The sequence below is a fragment of the Chiloscyllium plagiosum genome, chromosome 40 (assembly GCF_004010195.1).
Source record: "Chiloscyllium plagiosum isolate BGI_BamShark_2017 chromosome 40, ASM401019v2, whole genome shotgun sequence".
NCBI lineage: Eukaryota > Metazoa > Chordata > Chondrichthyes > Orectolobiformes > Hemiscylliidae > Chiloscyllium > Chiloscyllium plagiosum.
In genome coordinates, this window is record NC_057749.1 from 11,198,570 (window position 1) to 11,221,211 (window position 22,642).

The following is a 22,642-nucleotide window of genomic DNA, read 5'->3' on the forward strand; positions in this document are numbered from 1 at the left end:
GTGGTTCTGTTGTTTAAAAAGGGTACAAAGAAAATGCCAAACAATTATACGCCCGATAGTCTTACTTCGGTGGTAGATAAATTGTTAGAATTAATCCTGACAAACTGGCTAACTTCTCACTTGGAAAGGCGAATCAGAGATAGTCAGCATGCCTTTGTTAAGAAAGGGCCATGCCTTAAAAATTTGGATGCATTCTTTGAGGAACAGACAAGGATGATTGATGATGATAATGCAGTGAATGTTGTCTACATGGGTTTTAAATCAACTAAGCAAAAATGAGGACTGCAGATGCTGGAAACCAGAGTTAACCCTAACCCTAAAAATTTATCAATTTAGATTAATGCAAGGCGCTGCATTTTCGGAAAGCAAATCTTAGCAGGACTTATACACTTAATGTTAAGATCCTAAGGAGTGTTGCTGAACAAAGAGACCTTGAAGTGCAGGTTCATAGTTCCTTGAAAGTGGAGTCACAGGTCGATAGGATTGTGAAGAAGACGTTTGATATGCTTTCCTTTATTGGTCAGAGTATTGAGTACAGGAGTTGGAAGGTCATGTTGCAGCTGTACAGGACAGTGTTAGGCCACTGTTGGAATATTGCGTGCAATTCTGGTCTCCTTCCTATAGGAAATATGTTGTGAAAAACTTGAAAGGGTTCAGAAAAGATTTACAAGGATGTTGCCAGGATTGGAGGATGTGAGCTATAGAGGGAGGTTGAATAGGCGAGGGCTGTTTTCCCTGGAGCGTTGGAGGCTGAGGGGTGACTTTATAGAGGTTTATAAAATCATGAGGGGTATGGATAGGATAAATAGACAAAGTCTCTTCTCTGGGGTGGAGGAGTCCAGAACTAAACGGCATAGGTTTAGGGTGAGAGGGGAAAGATATAAAAGAGACGTAAGGGGCAACTGTTTCACGCAGAGGGTGAAATGTGTATGGAATAAGCTGCCAGAGGATGTGGTGCAGGTTGGTACAATTGCAACTTTTAAAAGCCATCTAGATGGGTATATGAGTAGGAAGGGTTTGGAGGGATATGGACCAGGTGCTGGCAGGTGGAACTAGATTGGGTTAGGATATCTGGTTGGCATGGACGAGTTGGACCGTCTGTTTGTGTTGTACATCTCTACAACTCTAACAGGCACAATTGAGAAATTTGCAGATGACATAAACATTAGCCATGTAGTGGATAACAGAGTTTAGCTGTAAGGTCCAAAATGATACAGATGGATTGGTGGAGTGGGAAACTAGCAAATGTAGTTCAACTCTGATAAGTGTCAGGGAATGCATTTAGGGAGGTCAAACGGTAAAAGGGAATACATATTAAAAAGGAATATACTGAGAAGTACGTGAAGCAAAAAAATCTTAAGCGAGCAGTACTGGTAGATAAGTTATAAAGCAGGCATATGGAATGCTTCATTGGTCAAAGTATAGAATACAAAAGTAGGAATATAATGAAACTGTATAAGATACTGCAAGGCCACAACTGGAGTAGTGTGTGCAGTATGGTCACTACAAAAAGGACAAAATTACTCTGGAGAGACTGCAGAGACAACTTACTAGAATGTTGCTAGGGCTGGAGATTGTAGCTATGAGTAGAGATTGGAGAAGGTAGGATTGTTTTCCTTGGAACAGAGAAGGCTGAAGGAAAACATGATTGAGATATACAAAATTGTGAGGGGGAGAGATAGGATCGACAGGAGGAATCAGTTTCCTTGGTTCAGAGAGCTCAAAACCAGAAGTCACAGATTCAAGCTCAGTCACTGAAGGACTAGAAGAGACGTGATGAAAAACCTTCTTACAACAAAAGTGGTAGGTGTCTGGAATTCGCTGCCTGAGTTGGTAGTGGAGGCAGAGATTTTAACCTCCTTCAAAAAGTACTTGGATCAGCACCTTAAGTACTGTAAACTGCAGGACTATGACCCCTCTGCAGAAAGATGGGACTAGAAAGAGCATCTAGATGTCTTTGGATTGACATGGACAAGATGGGCCAAATGTCCTCCTTTGTAATGTATTATTTCTATGGTTCTGTTGAAGTCACACATTAAAATATCAAGGGTCACCCATTTAAAACAGAGATGAGGTAAAATGTTTTCTCAGAGGGTTGTAAACCTTTGGAACAATGTCCCTGAAAAGCAGGGTCCTTGAACATTTTCAAGGCCAAGGTCAACAGATTCTTATAAAACAAAGGGCTTGAAAGTTATCAAAGGTAGGCAGGAATGTAGATTTAAAATTGCAATCAGATCGGATATTTTCGTATTGAATGTGGAGCAAGACTAAAGTAGCTGAATGGCCTACCCCTGCTCCCAATTCATACCTACAAACCTTTATCATGGAGAAAGTGGACAGTATTCCCAGAATAGTGTGGTGAAGATTCTATATTATTATTGTTTAAATGTGGAAGAATGGTGTATAGCTTTAAGTTTGATTTATATTTCTATGCTTTGTATTATGAGGAGGACACATTTTTGAGTTCAGAGTGCGGCAGCAACTGTCATTCACACATTTTCATGAGATGGTTAAACCCTTGCTGTGAACAGTTCACTGCACTTAAAACAACAGTAGAAAACCATTTCTGTTGTCTAGCATCAGGAGTCCAGTAACAAAATCAGAATCATGCAGAAGGAGGGATACTGTACAGACTTGTTCAAAGAAAGGATCTGTAATAGAAGTGCTGTTAGTAGCAGACTCCAAAGCAGTCAGGTATGGGAAAGTAACCTTAAATTGCTTAGAAGAAAATTCCAAAAGCAGAAATCAGTGGAAGACATGCTTATCAGGAACCAATGTTCAATAATAAGTGAGATATGCTATCAGTTGTTCAAGGGTTTCAGGAAGAAAAATTAAATGAAGTTAATAGCATCAAGTGAGTGCATGAATTTGTTAACAAGAAACAGGTTACAGCCATTCTGGCTAAATAAGAAATTTAACATGGAGACCTTTACTGAAGTCAGAGCATCTTTAAAGGTCGTTGTTTAGGATAAAAGGTTGAATCTTTACTTTTAATATTCGTCATCAAACCATTTCAAACAGTTCTTGCATGATATAACAGAGTTACCTTGCTTTTTCTTTTTATGTAAAAATTGTTTATGGTCTTTTGTTAAAAGTACATTGACAGCCTCTTGTGAATATTCTTAGTGACTTACCAGTAGAATAAAAAAATTGCTAAAAGAAAATGAGCCAGATTTTGCTCTGCTTCCATAACTGCCAACAGCTGGGATCAAAACAATATAAGGACTCTCACTATAAGAGCAGGTAAGCTCTGGAAAATTGTCAGTCCTGCACTGAAAAATTGGCAGTCTATCTGGATTCCTGGGTATTTTATTTTCTGCATGAGAAACATGCACAGAACAATACATCAACATCAGATGCTGTCAAGATCAGCAGCAGGTTCAGAGGCTACATCCTGGCATGTACTCTGTTTGGAGAAAGTGAGGACTGCAGATGCTGGAGATCAGAGCTTAAAAATGGTGTTGCTGGAAAAGTGCAGCAGGTCAGGCAGCATCAAAGAAACAGAAGAATCGACGTTTTGGGCATAAGTCCTTCTTCAGGAATGAGGAGGGTGTGCCAAGCAGGCTAAGATAAAAGGTAGGGAGGAAGGACTTGTGGGAGGGGCATTGGGAATATGATAGATGGAAGGAGATTAAGGAGAGAGGGTGGGGGCGGAGAGGTCGGGAAGAAGATTGCAGGTCAAGAAGACGGTGCTGAGTCTGAGGGTTGGGACTGAGAAAAGGTGGGGGGAGGGGAAATGAGAAAGCTGGAGAAATCGGCATTCAGATACGTACTCTGTTTGGCATATTTTTCTCAATTCTTCTAATATATACTTTTGACAACTCAAATGAGTGTGTCTATGTACCAGAGTTGGCAGCAAACTTTTGAACTTGACATGGCTGTGCACCACAACCAAAGTGTGTAATGTCCTAAAATTACTACTTATTGATGACATCATATTGGCATCCCAGACTGAAGTTCACATGCAACAGCTTGCTGGTCAGTTTTCCAAGGCATACAAGTATATCAGACGATCAGCTTCGGAAAGACCCAAGTTACAGGCAGGATGTATAGGTTCCATGTTCCACTAACATCCTCAATGCAGAAATCAACAACTTCGTATATCTTGGATCAACAATAAACAGCTATAGACCGTCGATGTTGAAATCGGCATCAGAATGAAATGATAGTCGCAGCATTGACAAAAATCAATCAAGTATGGTCCAACAGCAAACTAACTGAAAATACAAAGCTCAGTGTGTAGCAAGTATCTAAGAATATAAGAATATTGAAATAGAAGCATGAGAGGCCTTTCAACCCGGAGATCCTGTTCCACCATTCAATGAAATCACTGCAGAGTTTCTACTTCAACATTACCTTCCTGCACTATTCATACATTTTCTGATATTTTCAACATATAGAAATCTATTAATCTCAATTTTGAACATACTCAAAAACTGAGACAGTAAGGATCCCACTAACCTCCAAATCCAACACATCATCCTCTGACATTTCCACCATTACAATCAGACCCCACCACTCTACCCCACTTCCATTCATCAGCTCTCTGGAGGGACCATTCACTCCACAACACCCTCATTAACCCTACATTCCTCACCTGCTTCTCCACCACACATGATACCTTTCCCTGCAACCACAAGAGGTGCAACACCAGTCCCAACACCACCCTTCTCATCTCCATCCAAGGCCCCAAACAATCTTTCCACATTTAAAGGTTTTCGTGAAGATCTGTAGCTCAGATTGTGGATGACATAGTTGGTTAGCTCATGGGGCTGCTGGATTATCATGCAGACGTTTCATTAGCATGCTGGTAACATCAGTGCGACTTCTGTGTTATTCAGTCTGCTTGGTTATTGTGTGATGGAAATGTGTTGCTGGAAAAGCGCAGCAGGTCAGGCAGCATCTAGGGAACAGGAGAATCGACGTTTCGGGCATTGTGTGGTCCAGTCTGTTGAGGTGAGTGTCCCTTCTGGGTCTTCTCTGTAGTGGTTTGTACGCTTTGTCTACGTGTTTGTTGATAGCCTTTTTGGTTGAAAACCAGGCTTCCTAGAACTCTCTGGCATACCTTTGGTTGACTTGTCCTGGAATGGTTACCCAAGAAGGGTCATGATTAATGATGCTCACAACATTAATGATGCTTTCAATAATATGCACAGGAAGTTGCGCACCAAAAATCACAGTACCTGAACTCAATCAATGAACAATGGACTAAGACTCTGGAGAAAGCCATCACTGTTGTCCAACATAAAACCAGAACCAGGAAGAGACTTACACTGCTTGAGAAATTGGCTAAACTGACACAAAACAACAACAAAAGACAAACCAGACACATGGATAAGACATCTATCTAAAAGAACACTCAATGACACGGGGAAAGCTATCCTAACATGCAGACTCAATTACAACCATGAAGACACTGACAGAACGGACTTCCTGGCTGCCCTTGAAGCAACACCAACTAACTTACAGAGGAGACACAGCAGACAATCTGACAAACCATAGACCCCACACTAACCCGGAGAAACACCCTCAGTGCACCAGAAAGGAAAGCATTAAAAGGACTCAAGGAGGACAAAAACCAGGCGACAAAGGGTATATGACCATTATAATGAACAGATAGGAATACGCTGAGACACTGCTGGACAATATCAACACCTGCCAACAGATGGAGACTGACCCAATAGCCAATATGATTACATACACCGCTGAACAAATTGAAACAAATGGGACAGATAACCAAAACTGACTACCTCAGAATGAAACCAGAAGGCTGCAACACCCCCGCCCCCCGCTTTTACGGACTCCCGAAAGTACATAAATTCAAACCCAAAGTCTCGCTACCAGGCACACCAATGCACAAACTGGCCAAGGAATTGCAACGAAGACTGAAACACCTTGTCAGTGGTCAACCCACCCCATTCATTTGACCCAAGAATTCCTCAACAGACTCACGAACACTAAAATTGATGAGGATTAAATTGTAGTTTCATTGGATGTCACGGCACTCCATTTTCACCTCTACTGACATACCACTAGCCAAGAAAACAATTGCCAAGTGACAATGACTCCTAGCAACACCATCAGCAGAAACAACATGCTCAAGCTATTTCAACAAGTCAACACACACCGATGGGCTCTTCCATCTCGGGACTAATAGCAGAAGCAGTCATGCAGAGTCTTGAAAACACAGCTCTTCCCCTGATTATTTGTTATCAAACATACAAGACTGGAGGAGATTTACCACCTCATTAACAGTATACTCACCGGCATCATGTTTACCAGGGTTGAAGGAGACGACAACAACCTCCCAGCCCTAGATGTCAAGGTAGAACAGAGGACTCACAACCAAAAGTATACAGGAAACCCACCCAGACCAGATCCTGAACTACAATGGCAGCCACTCCAATAGCCATAAATGAAGCTGTGTCAGGACACTATTCAAAAGAGCTGTGACACACTGCAACACACCAGAACTGCACAAGGATCAAGAAAAACACTTACACAAAGTCTCTGCTAACAATGGATGCTCCACTAGCTTCGCCCACCGATGCCTGTCCAACAAACAATGCCAAGATGACACTGTACCTACCAACACACTGGCCACCCTAACCTGTGTGAAGAACATATCAGAATTAACTACCAGGCTGTTACAACCACTGGGTAGTGTGATAGTATACCAACCAACAGCCACACTACCAGGACTAAAGATCTCATACCCACAACATGTAGGACCAACATGGCACACAAAATCCCTTGCAACAACTGTAATAAGCACTACATCGGACAAACAGGAAGAAAACTAGCCATTCAACTTCAAGAATACCAATTGACAACTAAACTACATGATCCACTCTCCCTCGTGTCCAGACACACAGACCAAGAGGACCATCAATTCAACCATGACAAAGTAACCATTCTAGGACAAATCAACCAGAGACACGCCAGAGAGTTCTTGAAAGCCTGGTTTCAACCAAAAAGGCCATCAACAAACACATAAACTCAGTCTACAAACCGCTACAGAGAAGACCCCGAATTGGCACTCACCCCCGACAGACTAGACCATATAAAATCAAAGCCGACAAAACAACAGCACTTCACAGAAGTCGCATTGATGATGTTACCAGCATGGTAAGGCCATAAGGAATAGGAGTGGCCCTTCAAGTCCACTCAGCCATTTAATCATGGCTGAAGAGCATTTCAACGCCACTTACCTGCACTCTCCCCCATCCCTTAATTCCTTGTGAGATTGTGAATTCCACAGGCCCACCACTCTCTGGCTGAAGACATGTCTCCTCATTTCCGTTCTAAATTGACCCCCTCTAAATCTAAGGCTGTGCCCACGAGTCCTAATATTCCCGCCGGACGGAAACAATTTCCCAGCATCCACCCTTTCTAAGCCTTGTATTATCTTGTAAGTTTCTATTAGATCTCCCCTCAACCTTCTGAGCTTTAACAAATACAATCCCAAGATCCTCATCCATTCATCGTATGTTAGGCCTACCATTCCAGGGATCATCCAAGTGAATCTCCGCTGTACATACTCCAGTGCCAGTCTGTTCTTCCTGAGGTGTGGGACTCAAAAGTGGACACAGTTTTCTAAATGGGGCCTAATCAGAGCTTTATAAAGTCTTAGCAGCACCTCACTGCTTTTACATTCTAACCCTCTTGAAATAAATGACCACATTACATTTGCTTTCTTAACCATGGACTCAACATGTAAGTCAACCTTTATAGAATTCTGTACTCACACTCCTAGATCCCTATGTACTTTGGCTTTATGAATTTTCTCACCGTTTATAAAATCGTCCTTGCTGGTGTTCTTTTTTCCAAAACATCTGCATGATAACCCAGCAGCTCAGCGAGCTAACCAACTACCTAATCCTTCCAGATCTGGCAGAGGTTCACCTGCACTTCATCCAACCTGATTGATTGCTCCTGATGTGGTCTCCTCTATATCAGGGAGAAGCCCCCTTCTCCTTATTTGCATCCCCATTAGCCTACTTCTTATTCTGAGACAGTGTCCCCTGGTTCTAGAACCACACAGCCAAGGGAAACATCATTTACATTATCAAGATGAATAATGGGCATCTTCTAGCCAAAGAGTACCAAATATGAAAGTACAGCAGCATACAGGAATTCCCAGCATTCTTGTCCTCTTCAGTTGGTAGTGACGCTGTTGGTTGGGTCATGTGAACAGGATGGATGATGGCTTCATCATAAAAAATATGTTCTACGTCAAGCTTGCTACTGGAGGGAAATTAATTGACCTCACCCGCAATGCAAGAACTTTGTAAGGAAGACCTGATGCTTGCCAAGATCAGAGTCAGCAGAAGGGAAATTCTAGCTGGAATCAAAGTTCTTGGAGACAAGCATTCAGGAAGGCATAGAACAGAGGACAAAATGGCCAGATGGCAGGAAAGAGAGCCTGCCAGAAGGAAAAGACACAAGTAAATCTCAGGCAATGCTTTGCATCTGTGCCAGCTATGAATGGGATGGCCACTCATGAATCAACTTCTACAGCCACAACAAATGATGTCAAGTCCAGAAATGAAATACATTCTAGGGACAGTTCATCATGTGGGGCAAGTAAGGAGGTTCTGAGTTCAGGAGTGGAGGTGCCTCAGCCCTTGACTTTGTCCAACAGGTATGAGATTTCTGCTCCCTGTATGAGGTAAAGGGCTGTGGATAGGATGAGCCAGCTGACCATGGTGCAGAAGGCCATTCAAGACGGGGGGAGCAAAAAGACACGTCGTTGTTATAGGGGATTCTATAATTAGGAGGACAGATAGTATCTTTTGTGAGCCAGATTGGGAGTCCCACATGGTGTGTTGCCTGCCCGGTGCCAGGGTGCAGGACATCGAGGGTCATAATCTCTGGATTACTGCCCGAACGTCATGCTAATTGGCATAGGGATAAGAAAATTAGGGAAGTAAACATGTGGCTAAGAGATTGGTGTGGGAAAGAGGGATTCCATTTCATGGGATATTGGCATCAGCTTTCGAACCGGGGTGATCTGTACCGATGGGATGGTCTCCACCAGAACCGATCTGGAACCAGTGTTCTAGCGAAAAGGATAAATAGGGTGGTCACTTGGACTTTAAACTTGTGAGTCGGGAGGAAGGGAAAGGGAAAGCGACAGCGAGTATGGAGTCAAGTAGAAAGATAAGTAGCAGGTTCGCATGTGTGCAGGGTTTAAGTTCAAGACAGACTAGGAACAAAGCAAAAAAGGAACGATAATTTAGGACATATTACGAGAGATGTTGGAAATCATGAAGTCAAGAAAGTTAGCATTAAGGCACTTTACCCGAATGCTCATAGTATTTGTAACAAAGTAGATGAATTAACAGCACAAATCATCGTGAATGATTATGATGTGGTAGGCATCACAGAGATGTAGTTGCAGGGGGTTCAAGACTGACAGTTAAATATCCAAGGATTTACAACTTATCAAAAAGACAGGGAGGTGGGCAGAGGGGGCAGGATTGTTAGTTAAGAATGAAATTAAATCTGTGGCACTGAATGACATAGACTCCACATCCTCTGATCCTAAGTGGGTGGAGTTGAGGAACCAAAGGCAAAAAAAGTTATGTACAGACCTCCTAACAGTGGTCAGGACCAGGGACACAAGGATGTACCAGGAAATAGATGGGGCATGTCAGAAAGGCACGGTCACGGTGATTATGGGAGACTTGAATATGCAGGTGTACTGGGTGAATTATATTGCAGGTGGATCTAAAGAAAGGGAATTCATGGAATGCTGTTTGGAACAGGTTGTGGTAGAGCCCACAAGGGAGCAGGCTATTCTGGACTTAGTGCTACGTAATGAGCCAGACATTATAAAAGAGCTTAAAGTAAAGGAACACTTAGGAGGCAGCAATCATAATGTGATAGAGTTCAGTCTACAGTTTGAAAGAGAGAATGCAAAATCGGATGTAATGGTGTGACAGTTAAGTAAAGGTATTTACAGGGGCATAAGAGAGGAACTGATGAAAATCGACTGGAAGCACAGCCTTGCGGTGAAGGCAGTAGAGCTACAATGGCAGGAGTTTCTGGGTGTAACTGAGGACACAGCATAGAGATTCATCCCAAAGAAAAGAATGATTATCTGGGGTGGGGGGTATTTCGACAGTGTATCATAGAAGGAGAGAGAACCTATAAAGTGGCCAAGAGCACTGGGAAATCAGAAGATTGGAAAGACTACAGAAACAAACAGAGTATAACAAAGAGAGAAATAAGGAGAGAATCAAGTATGAATGCTGGATAGCCAGTAATATTAGAAATGATAGTAAAAGTTTCTTTCAATACATAAGAATCAAACAAGAGGCAAAAGTAGACATTGGGCTGCTCCAAATTGATGCAGGAAGGCTGGTGCTGGGAGATAAGGAAAGTACTTTGTGTCAATCTTCACAGTGGAAGATATGAATAATATCCCAACAATTAATGAGAGTTAGGGGGCAGAGTTGAGTATGGTGGCCATTACAAAAGAAAGTGCTAGAAAAGCTAAAAAGTCTAAAAGTTGATCAATATCCTTGCCCTGATGGGCGACATCCTAGAGTTCTGAGGGAGATGGCTCACGAAATAATGGAGACGTCGATTGTGATCTTTCAAAATAGAATTAGAATTATAGGGGGTCAATTTAGAATGGAAACGAGGAGACATTTCTTCAGCCAGAGAGTGGTGGGCCTGTGGAATTCATTGCCACAGAGCACAGTGGAGGTCGGGATGTTAAATGTCTTCAAGGCAAAGATTGATAAATTCTTGATCTTGCAAGGTATTAAGGGCTACTGGGAGAGTGCAGGTAAGTGGAGTTGAAATGCCCATCAGCCATGATTAAATGGCGGAGCAGACTCGATGGGCCAAATGGCCTTACTTCCACTCCTATGTCTTATGGTCTTATGATGTCCCAAGATGGAAGGTGGTATCAGGATGTTGGTTGATACATATAAATGAACAGAGATACGGTAGAGAACATGGTGAATCTGGGAGGAATGTTCTTCAGAGTCGGTGCAGAATCTATGGCCTCTTTCTGCACAGTAGGGATTCTAATGCTTCGAGCTCAAGCCTGGTATTGTCCAGGTTTCATTTGTGAATTTTGATGATCATTCTGCAACCAAAATGATTATTCTCAATTCTGATTTTATTATGTAGGGAAGTTCATCAAAATTAAACTGTTGAAGATGGTTGAACCTAAAACACTACCCTGAGGAACACCTGCAGAGATGCCCTTCCAATCACCTCCTGAGGTCAGTGGTCGGCAATGACTACTACCTTCCTTGTGCTGAATATGATTCCAACCAGCAGTTAACCTTCCCAATTCCCACTGATTTAAATTTTACTAGGGCTCAATGATGCAACACTGAATAAAATGCTGCCTTGAGAATTTGAATAAAGATTTGTGCACCTTGTAAAAAAAAAGAAAGAAAAAAATTTTAAAAATAAAATGCTGCCTTGATATCAAGGATAGTCACTCTCACCTTGAATTCCACGAGTTGTCCTTGCTTGGGCCAAAGTTGTAATGAAGTCCAAAGCTGATGGCCTTGACGAAACCCAAACTGAGTGTCAGTGAGCAGGTTATTGTTGTGTCAATGCCACTTGATAGCAAAGGTAACTTCCATCAGTTCGCTGACCGAAGACCCAACTTGCACGCAGTGCCTTCAAGTCATTTATGGGTACATGATGTGGATCAAATGGGCTGAAGACTAGCATCAGTGGCACAGGATCAAACTAAGTTGAACATCCAAGATGTTGTCTTGGATGGTTGAAAATGCACCAATGAACTGGATATTGACATTTGTGGAGTCTTCATCCAGTTAGTTGTTTAATTTTCCATCACCATTAAAAATAAATCTGCAGGACTGTCTAGCCTGACTAATCCCATGAGCAACCAATATGCTGTTGTTATCTCCAGCTTATTGTAGGGTTACCTATCTGTGGATTGCCACCGCCTGCAGTAGAGAGATTCAAGTGTTCCACTGATCCAGAGAGCAATGCCATTAGGTGTTCTCCACTCCTAGCAACGCCCATCCAATCGATAATGTCAGAAGGAACCAGACAAAGCTCAATACAAAACAAGTCCTCAATGGCAATCCACGCAAAAGATATTTGTGTGATAACATTGGTTGCATTAGCAAATGAAGGCTGAAACAGAAGGAAGAATCCCAGTCATTGAGGTTTCCTTGCTACTGAGACCAGATTTACCTTGTGTCAAGGACCATGAGTCTGGCTAATGTGTAACAGCATTTTCAGACTTCTACTTCACCCTGGATACTATACTTACCAATACCCTTAAGGAAGATAAAAATATCATCCTTTGGGAGTTTGGCACCAAGTTTGGAAAGGACGTCCAACATTGGAGAGAAACCACTGGAAAGGAAGGAGATGAGAATTGCAACTCCAACAGTATTCTCCTGGTCAGCAAGTGTGCGGAGTGGCAGCTAGTCATCACCAGCACATTGTTCCATGAAAAAGGCAAGTTCAAGACTTCTTGGAGGTATCAAAGCACTGGCACAGGATCAATTTCATAATCATTTGACACCAAGACCAAAATGATGTCCTCATTACAAAACCTATGACCTATGCAGGCAACAACATTGATAGACCACCGGCTCATCCGCTTCTCAAAGTCGATCAAATACCATCAGAAGGAGCTGAACAGTTCAGACAAAAGCTCAACGTTGAGCAGCTTCAAGAACCAAGCGAACTAGTGAACTTTCATCAAACTCTCCAAAGCATGTATTTTCATGGAGTGGAGTAAATCTGGAAAGAGCTGAAGACAGGCATCCCATCATGCTGTGAAGGAAACGTACAAGACTGGGAAACACCAAAACTGGTTTGATGAGAATGACCACTCATCCAAGACCTCATTGACAGGAAACGGAAAGCTCTCATGGCTGGAAAAGCAATATCACCATGAGGCAAAGAGGACAATTCATCAAACAGCAATGGAGTAGTAATAAAGAAGAACTAGGGAAATCAAAAACCAACGGTGGAGTGGGAAAACTAAGGAACTCCTTGCTGACAAGCACGACACCCAGTGCTTCTTCAGTGCCACCAAGGCAATATACAGACCCAAAACTGGCGCAGAACAAGAATGGAACCCTTTTGAGAGATAGAAAAAGCATCATCCTCCAATGGAGACAATACTTCAAAAGAACTCGCAAACCATGACACAATCATCACTGAGCATACGTTTGAAGAAATCCCTCACTTCCCCATCAAAGATTTTCTTGGACTCCCACCTAGTGTAGCAGAAGTTGAAGCTGCCATCAGATATATGAAGAACAGAAAAGCTGCAGGAGTAGACTGCATTCCAGCAGAGATTTTCAAAGTTGGAGGAGCAGGAATTACCCAGCATCTCCATCAACCGTTCCTGAAAAATGTGGGACAAAAGAAGAAATCTATGCCAATCTCAGACATGCTACCATCACCAATGTCTTCGAGGAAGGAGACAAAGTAGGAACTACCAAGGAATCTCCCTGCTCTCCATCATTGGAATATTGCTGCCCAAATCCTCACTCGGTGCTTTTTCCCAGACCATTGACAACACTCTTCCTGAAAGCAAGTGTGGCTTCCAACCAAACTGTGGAACTATAGACATGATTTTCACTGTTCAGCAACTCCTAGAGAAATACCACTCTACACGGTCTCCAAGACTTTTTACTCAGTCAGACCGGTTGTCTAGCAAAATTTATCAACATCTTTCCTCTCCTCCACAAAAAGGTATCAGTGAAAGTCCTCACCAACTGAAATATGACAGGATCCTTTTGGGGTCATGACAGGGGTCAAGCAGGGATAGCTTATCACCCCATCTTTTCCTCCATCTTCACTGACACCATTTTTCACCTTATTAAGAACAAGCATCCCAGTGGCACGGACATTGAAAAGCTTTCTGCTCATCCTGTAGCCAATCTCAATCAGTTGAAATTCAACACTGACCTCACTTGTGAAACTTCAGTATGTGGATGACAATGTCATCTCTGCTCTCTCAGAACAGAATCTTCAAGCCTTGCTTAATGCCTTCATAGGAGCATATAGGAGAACTGGCCCCAGCCTCAAGATGACAAATCTTTACAAACCCATCCAGGTCAAATTCCAGTCCATCTCTCCATTAAGGTCAACGAAGAAATCCTGCCAAATGTGGAACGTTTCCTTTACCTAGAAAGCTACCACTCACTTAAGCCTGACTTTGGATGCGATGTTGAATCCCCACCTTCAGAAGCCCAAGGATGAAAGTCTTTGATGACTGTGACTTCTGTGTTGACACCAAGAACCTTGTGTGCGAGACAATCATTCTTCCAACTCTATGTGTCTCAGAAACTTGGACTACATATAGACCCCACTTCAAAACCCTTGAAAAGTATCGCCAACACAATTTGAGATGGATTCTCTGCATCAGCTGAGAAGACAGGTGTACTAACATCACTGTCCTTTAAGTCGCTAACAGTACCACCATCAAGGCCATGGTCATCCAATTCTGTTGGGCCAGCACATGCTTTTGTTGCTTGAGTTCTAACTGCCAAAGCAAATCTTCTTCAGCCCGTTCAAGGAAGGCATTCGAATGAGAGGAGGATAAAGGAAGTGTTTCAAAGACTCCTCCAATGCTTCTCCTAAGAAGTCAATGTTGTCAACACACGGAAGACTCTTGCTCAAAAGGAAACTGACTTGGAGGAAACTCTTATGTGAAGGGGCACAATTCTTCAAGAACACCCACGAGCAAGAATTAGTATGGAAAAGGAATCAAAAAAAGGAATGCCAATGGTGTCAAGCGAAGGATGACTTCCATCTTCTAGAAACACCTGCAAAATATTGGATAGAAATGTAGCTCTAGGATCAAGTCTTTCAGGCATACAAGGATCCTTAGAATCCCTAAGTAGTGAGAGGGAATTTCCTTGATGGAAAAATATACTTATTAGTGAGTATTCACTGACAATTTGAGGCTGAGTACCAAACTTCCACCAGACAACAGTATATGCAAAATTCTCTTGGTTCATTTCTCTCACACAGCTCAAAGTCCAAAGCAGATGACCTGTGATTTTCCACCTTGAACTCCACCTGCCAGTTTTGCCCACACAAATTTATTAATCCCTGTTACTTCCAACTTTGATGAGGTAACTGCATGGTTTGGAGTCTCAGCCGAAGATTACCATCTGTCAATATACAAAGGAACTTTGATTATTCGAACCTTATCGAATGTTCAGATAATCCAATACCGGATAACACAGTTTATCCAAGCACTGTGGCCTTACGATCTTGTTCTAATAATCCGAAATTTGGATAATCGACATTTCGCAATACAATTTTTTTTTATTTCAAAAATATACTTTATTCATATATATTTAATCTATACAATTGGACATGTCATCATCCTGTAAACATTCCATTTTTTTACGTATCGAAACAGGGTAATCATTCATATTCACAGTTTGGTGCGATTACATTGAGCTCAGACGCCAGCGGAGCCCAAATAACTGCGTGGGCCCCCTGTTCTTCTTTAGGCAGGCAGATGTTAGACGGTGGTCTTTCCCCACCCGTCACGGCGCTGCTCGGGACGAACCTCGACAAACACCACTGCATTCCTCTCCAGACTTCTTCTGCGTAGGCACATTCCAGAAGGAGGTGTGTGACAGTCTCGTCCCCCCCGCAGCCGCTTCGAGAGCAGCGTGCGGTGCGGCAGAGAGTCCGGGCATGCATAAAGGATCTCACAGGCAGAGCCCTTCTCACCACCAGCCAAGCCATCGCAATACAATACTCCCTCAGCACCGACCCTCCGGCGGTGCGGCGCTCCCTCAGCACTGACCTTCTGACCTGAAACCTGGGCTCGTCTTGAACCCGCTAAGCGTCGCGCTCCGTTTCCATGGTTACTGCATGGTACTCACCGGGTTGCCGAGCAGCCGAGCTCGGTACTTACTGGGGAGCATCACCCCTTCGACCTTTGCTGTCTCGGCCTTTCCTTCAGACACTCGCCCGCTGTCCGTCTTTCTCTCGTTTCCCCGTTACAATTGCCCGTTCTCAACACGACTCCCTCGCCCGGAGTCCTAACAAACAACAGCCTCTTCCGGTGCTGGCGGTGCCCACACATTACCTTCCCCCAACAACCAGAGCCGCCTCTGCCATATCCTCCTCCTTCCCGCGTCCCCAGCAAACGTTGATACACCCAAAAAATTGTGATTTTGCAGTATTGAAAGTCTTGTGATTTGATCAATGGTAATCATTTATTATGCAAAATACAGAACTCAAAATCTCAATGGTATGATGTCTCAACGGAATCCTACTCACGGTCTTTGTTCTCTTACATTCTGGTATTAAGTAAGAATGTAATATTGTGAGAGGTTTTACCATCAAATTGTAGGATTGATTTCACTGTTTGGTAAAGAAGTAGTGACGGGCGAACAACGCACCTCAGAGGAGCAGAATTCCTTCTTTGTCCTCCAACTCCATTTTGATTAGTTCATACCAACTCTCCTTCTCTCGATGCCCCAACGTCTTTACACGTAAATTGATGATTCAGAAAATAGGTAATTTATGGAGTTATACAGCACTGAAACAACTCCTTTGGTACACTGGTTCACGTCAACCAGATCTTATCTAAACTGATCGAATCCCATTTGCCAGTATTGGGCCCATATCCCATTTGCCAGCATTTGGTCCATGTCCCTCTAAGACCATCCTATTCAAGTACCCATCCAAAAGCTGTTTAAATGATGTAATTGTGCCAGCCTCTACCACTTCCTCTGCCAGCTTGTTCCTCACATGCATCACTCTCTGCATGAATCGATTGCCCCTTAGGTCCCTTTTAAGATTTTCCCCTCATACCCTCTAGTTTTGGACTCTCCTACCCTGGGGAAAAGACCTTGGCTATTCATCCTATCCATGCCCCTCAATTTTATAAACCTGTATAAGGTCATCCCTCAGCCTTCAATGCTCCAGGAAAAAAAGCCCCAGCCTATTCAGCCTCTCCCCTAAGCTCAAGTCCTCCAATCTCAGCAACATCCTTCCAAATTTTTCCTAACCCTTTCAAGCTTAACAACATCCTTTCTATAATAGGGAGACCAGAATGATGAGTTTATCAGCTAAATATGGATAGATAGAGTGGACAAATAGGACTTTCCTCCAGATGCTGAAGATTTTTCAATGTAAGTATGTCTCTCATGAAGTAAGAAGACCAAATCATAGGTAGCATTTGAGTATGGCTTCACCAATATCAAATATAGCTATGGTGAGACCCACCCTATTGTTTTGCTCCATTCCCCCTTGCAATAAATGCCAATGTTCTGTTTTCCTAATCATCTCAGCCCATGGGCAATGCTGCAGATGCTCCTCAGGGTGGGCATTATGATATTGTTGTGAACATGCCAAAGACCATTCACAACCTGAGAAAATGAGACACCACTTTTTTATACCACTTTGACAGATAACTTTTAATGAACTTGGTCAGGCATAGTATAAGAGACCTCTGGAGCAGTGGGGACCTAAACCTAGGCTTCCTGGTCCAGAGGCAGGGACATTATCATTGTACCTGAAAATCAAATTTGAGCTCAGAAAAATGAGAGGCAATCTGGCTCAATTACTTAGGGTTCTTGACAGTACTTGACAGCAGTGATGCTCGCAGGAAGCCCCCTCATGGGAAAGTCGACAATAAGTGAATAGTTTAAACTGAGCTATCTGCTGTTAAGATGGAGAAGGGGAAGAATTTCTTCTCTCAGAAGAATGAAAAACTTTGGAATGCTTTTACACAAGGAGCAGTGGAGCCTGAGTGAGACATTTTAATCTATAAGAATTATGAAGAAGCAGGAAATTCAGATCAACAAGAAGCTGAATGAATGGTGGAGCAGGTTCAAAGGGTTGGATAACCTACTCCTACTTCTTTTGCTTTTAGCTCAATCAATGGAGAGCTTTCTCTAAGTTGTAATATATTTATGTAATGGCAACGACTCACACTTCATTTCTGGAATTCAGCTCTTTTGACAATGTTTAGAACCAGACTTTAATGGAAATAGCTAGAGAAACTCAGCTGGTTTGGTAGAATATGTGGAGAGAAAACAAAGTGAATGTTTCAGAGCCAGTGACCCTTCTTCAGAACTGACTGCAGCTAGAAAAAGCTTGGATTGTATGCTGAAGATGGAGGTGGGTGAGGAAAGAGTAAAGAATAAGTGGAGATGGCGATTTCCTTGCAGGTTGCAAGGAACATGTTAGGCGAGGGACAAGTCCTGCAGTTAGTTTATAAACCACATCAGAGAGTGCAGTCACGGAGCTGAGCAGGTCCATGGTTGGGTTGACAAGATGGAGTAGGGAGAGAAGGAAAGAGAGAGACATGGAGAAAGAATGTTAGGAGGAAATCAATTTGAGTTCAGGAGGATGATTTCAAAGGCTAACAATTAGACCAATGTCACCTTTTCCTTTTGGGATAAATCATTAAAAGATTAGATTAGATTACTTACAGTGTGGAAACAAGCCCTTCGGCCCAAACAAGTCCACACCGACCCTCCAAAGAGCAACCCATTCCCCTACATTTACCCCCTCACCTAACACTACAGGCAATTTAGCACAGCCAATTCACCTAACCTGCACATCTTTGGACTGTGGGAGGAAACACAGAGAGAATGTGTAAACTCCACATAGACAGTTGCCTGAGGCGGGAATTGAACCCACGTCTCTGGCACTGTGAAGCAGCAGTGCTAACCACTGTGCCACCATGCCGCCCCAAAAGCTCTGGTATAATCCTGACTGACCATCTGGTAACATTTTAAAATAAAATAGCTGATGATTTCAACACCTTAGCCACTTATACAAGTGATAAAGTTGGACAGGAAGTGAATCCAAAGTGCGTTTACAAGACCTCAGATATCTGACTCTCAGCTCTGGGATCCAGTCCAGCTCAGACAGATGGAACTGAAGTGTTCCAGTCTGGACATGTTCTGTGAAATGAGAGCAAATTGAGTACAAGAATGTACAGACTAAGATCAGAAAAGCTTCATGTTCAATATGAACAGGGTGAGTGGAAGGATCCTGAGAATGGGTAACACTTACAGGCGGGTCACAGGGCAGTATCAACCGGCCTTTGAAATCTGGAATCAGGAACCCAATTCACGTTAAGTGACTCATCCCAGCTCTATCCAGTCCCATGCACATGACTGCCTCAAGTGGATAATTTAGAATGGAGATATATATCATAAAGAGGCAATCCTGCAGCTTCACAAGGGCAGCACTTGAGGAATTCACTCACAATGAATGGAGCTGATTTCGTAATAACACTCAAACTCTGAAACCACAAAGGGTGACACCAGCACAATTTCTGAGTGAGACACTTTCTCTGATGGGTCAGATATTTCAAATGTTACCAGTAATGTCCTCAGCAAGAATAGTCACCAGGTATTCCAGAAATGCAAGCGCAGCATGATTAATGATAGTTGGGTGGCTTCTATTTGTTCTTATCTTTACTATAGAAAATAAGAAAATGAACCAGGGACAGTTTTAAAAAAAAAAATGAGTGAATCCTTAGAAGCATATAAAGGCAGTAAGAGTATACTTAAGAGGGAAATCAGAATGGCAAAAAACAGACATGAGATAGCTTTGGCAAATAGTGTTATTGAGAATCCAAAGGGTTTTTACAAATACATTAAGGACAAAAGGGTAAGTAGGGAGTGAATAGGGCCCCTCAAAGATCAGCAAGGCGGTCTTTGTGTAGAGCCACAGGAGATGGGGGAGATACTAAATGAGTTGTTGTGGTTCTGTTCGCCGAGCTGGGAATTTGTGTTGTAGACGTTTCGCCCCCTGTCTAGGTGACATCCTCAGTGCTTGGGAGCCTCCTGTGAAGCACTTCTGTGATCTTTCCTCCGGCATTTATAGTGATTTGTACCTGCCGCTTCCGGTTGTCAGTTCCAGCTGTCCGCCACAGTGGTCGGTATATTGGGTCCAGGTCGATGGGCTTGTTGATTGAATCAGTGGATGAGTGCCATGCCTCTAGGAATTCCCTGGCTGTTCTGAGAGAACAGCCAGGGAATTCCTAGAGGCATGGCACTCATCCACTGATTCAATCAACAAGCCCATCGACCTGGACCCAATATACCGACCACTGTGGCGGACAGCTGGAACTGACAACCGGAAGCGGCAGGTACAAATCACTATAAATGCCGGAGGAAAGATCACAGAAGTGCTTCACAGGAGGCTCCCAAGCACTGAGGATGTCACCTAGACAGGGGACGAAACATCTGCAACACAAATTCCCAGCTCGGCGAACAGAACTACATCAACGAGCACCCGAGCTACAAATCTCCTAAACTTTGAATACTAAATGAGTATTTTGCATCAGTGCTTACTGTGGAAAAGGACATGGAAGGTATAGAATGTAGGGAAATAGATGGTGACATCTTGAAAAATGTCCATGTTACAGAGGAGGAAGTGCTCGATATCTTGAAATACATAAAAGTGGATAAATCCCCAACAACTGATCAGGTGTACCCTAGAACTCTGTCGGAAGCTAGGGAAGTGATTGCTGGGCCCCTTGCTATTTGCATCACCGATAGTCATAGGTGGGGTGCCAGAAGACTGGAGGTTGGCTAATGTGGTGCCATTATTTAAGAAGGGTAGTAAGGACAAGCCAGCAAACTATACATCAGTGAGCCTGACATCAGTGGTGGGCAAGTTGTTGGAGGGAATCCTGAAGGACACGATGTACCTATATTTGGAAAGGCAAGAACTGATTAGGGATATCAACATGGTTTTGTGCGTGGGAAAGCATGTCTCACAAACCTGATTGAGTTTTTTGAAGAAGTAGCAAAGAGAATTGATGAGGGCAGAGGGGTAGACATTATACATGGACTTCAGTAAGGCGTTCAACAAGGATCACCATGGAGGACTGGTTAGCAAGGTTAGATGTCATGGAACACAGGGAGAACTAGCCATTTGGATACAGGACTGGCTCAAAGGTAGAAGACAGAGGGTGGTGGTGAGGGTTGTTTTTCAAACTGGAGACCTGTGACCAGTGAAATACCCCAAGGATCGGTGCTGGATCCACTACTTTTTGTCATTTAATTAAATAATTTGGATGTGAACATACGAGGCATACTTAATAAGTTTGCAGATGACACCAAAATTGGAGGTCCAATGGAAAGTGAAGAAGATTACCTCAGATTACAACTAGATTTTGATCGGATGGGCCGATGCGCTGAACAGTGGCAGATGGAGTTTAATTCAGATAAATGCGAGGTGCTGCATTTTTGGGAAAGCAAATCTGAGCAGGACTTATACACCTTAATGGTAAGATCCTAGGGAGTATTGCTGAACAAAGAGACCTTGGAGTGGAGGTTCATAGCTCCTTGAAAGTTGCAGGTAGATAGGATAGTGAAGAAGGCGTTTAGTATGCTTTCCTTTATTGTTCAGAGTATTGAGTACAGGAGTTGGGAGCTCATGTTGTGGCTGTACAGGACATTGTTAGGCCACTTTTGGAATATTGCATGCAATTCTAGTCTCCTTCCTATCGGAAAGATGTTGTGAACTTGAAAGAGTTCAAAAAGGATTTGCAAGGATATTGCCAAGATTGGAGGATTTGAGTTACAAGGAGAGGTTGAATAGGCTGGGGCTGTTTTCCCTGGAGCGTCGGAGGCCGAGGGGTGACCTGATAGAGGTTTATAAAATCATGAGGAGCATGGATAGGATAAATAGACAAAGTCTTTTCCCTGGGGTGGGGGAGTCCAGAACTAGACAGCATAGGTTTAGGGTGAGAGGGAAAAGATATAAAAGAGACCTAAGGTGCAACTTTTCCACGTAGAGGGTGGTACGTGTTTGGAATGAGCTGTCAGAGGAAGTGGTGGTGGCTAGTACAGTGGCAAAATTTAAAAGGCATCTGGATGGTTACATGCATAAGAAGGGATTGGAAGGATATGGGCCAGGTGCTGGCAGATGGGACTAGTTTGGGTTAGGATATCTGGTCGGCATGGACAAGTTGGACCGAAGGGTCTGTTTCCATGCTGTATGTCTCTATGACTGTGACTTTATCCACCACCAAACATGTCCCTGATCCATGCAAACCACCAACCAAATATCACCCATACTGTGATTCTTCCGCCTCTCTGAAGATATGTGTTTTGCAGGGATACAGGGCGAAAGTATCTCTCCTAACCAAAGGCTCACCCAACACCCAAGTCACCAGGAGTCACACATAAATTTCAGCTAGCTATTTAATAGATGTTGAACTTCATTAATTATCCTCTCTCTGGCCAGACATTGGACCCATTGCTCTGACCCTCTCAACAACCAGACACTCGCCCTCACTCCATGACAACTCCGGACATTAGACCTCGTTTCCTGATGTTCTCTCTCTCTCTCTCTCATAGGATGCTGACCTCATCTCCCCACCAACCCCCTTCTCTACCCAGCCAGTCTCTCTCTCTCTCTATCTCCCTCCACCTCTCGCCAGACACTGACCTCTCTCTCTCGGAACACTGATACTTTCTCTCTCGCTTTATCCAGTCAGTGACCCTCTTTCTCTCTCTTTCCTCATTCTGGGCATTGATCCCCATCTCTCTCTCTCTCCGAACAGTGATCCCAATCTCTCTCTTTCTCCTGCCACTGGTCCCCATCTCTCTCTTTCTCCAGGCTCTCTTTCCACGGACACTGAACCCCACCTCCCACTTTCTCCAGGCAC

General features: G+C 43.3%; 1 protein-coding gene across 3 annotated transcripts in view; it reads right to left on the reverse strand.

The window, feature by feature from the left end:
* Nucleotides 1-16,654, reverse strand: part of LOC122542505 (leucine-rich repeat-containing protein 49) — a 271,158-nt gene extending 254,504 nt beyond the window's left edge. For 2 of the 3 annotated variants that reach the window (XM_043680302.1, XM_043680301.1), the window contains exon 1: nt 15,876-16,654. In XM_043680302.1, coding sequence (XP_043536237.1) covers nt 15,876-15,917 — 42 coding nt within the window. In that variant the 5' untranslated portion in view covers nt 15,918-16,654. Of the gene's footprint in view, nt 1-11,474; nt 11,578-15,875 lie in introns of those variants that run through there. The other variant, XM_043680305.1, reaches the window with a different exon arrangement.
* Between the last annotated feature and the right edge of the window lie 5,988 nt (nt 16,655-22,642).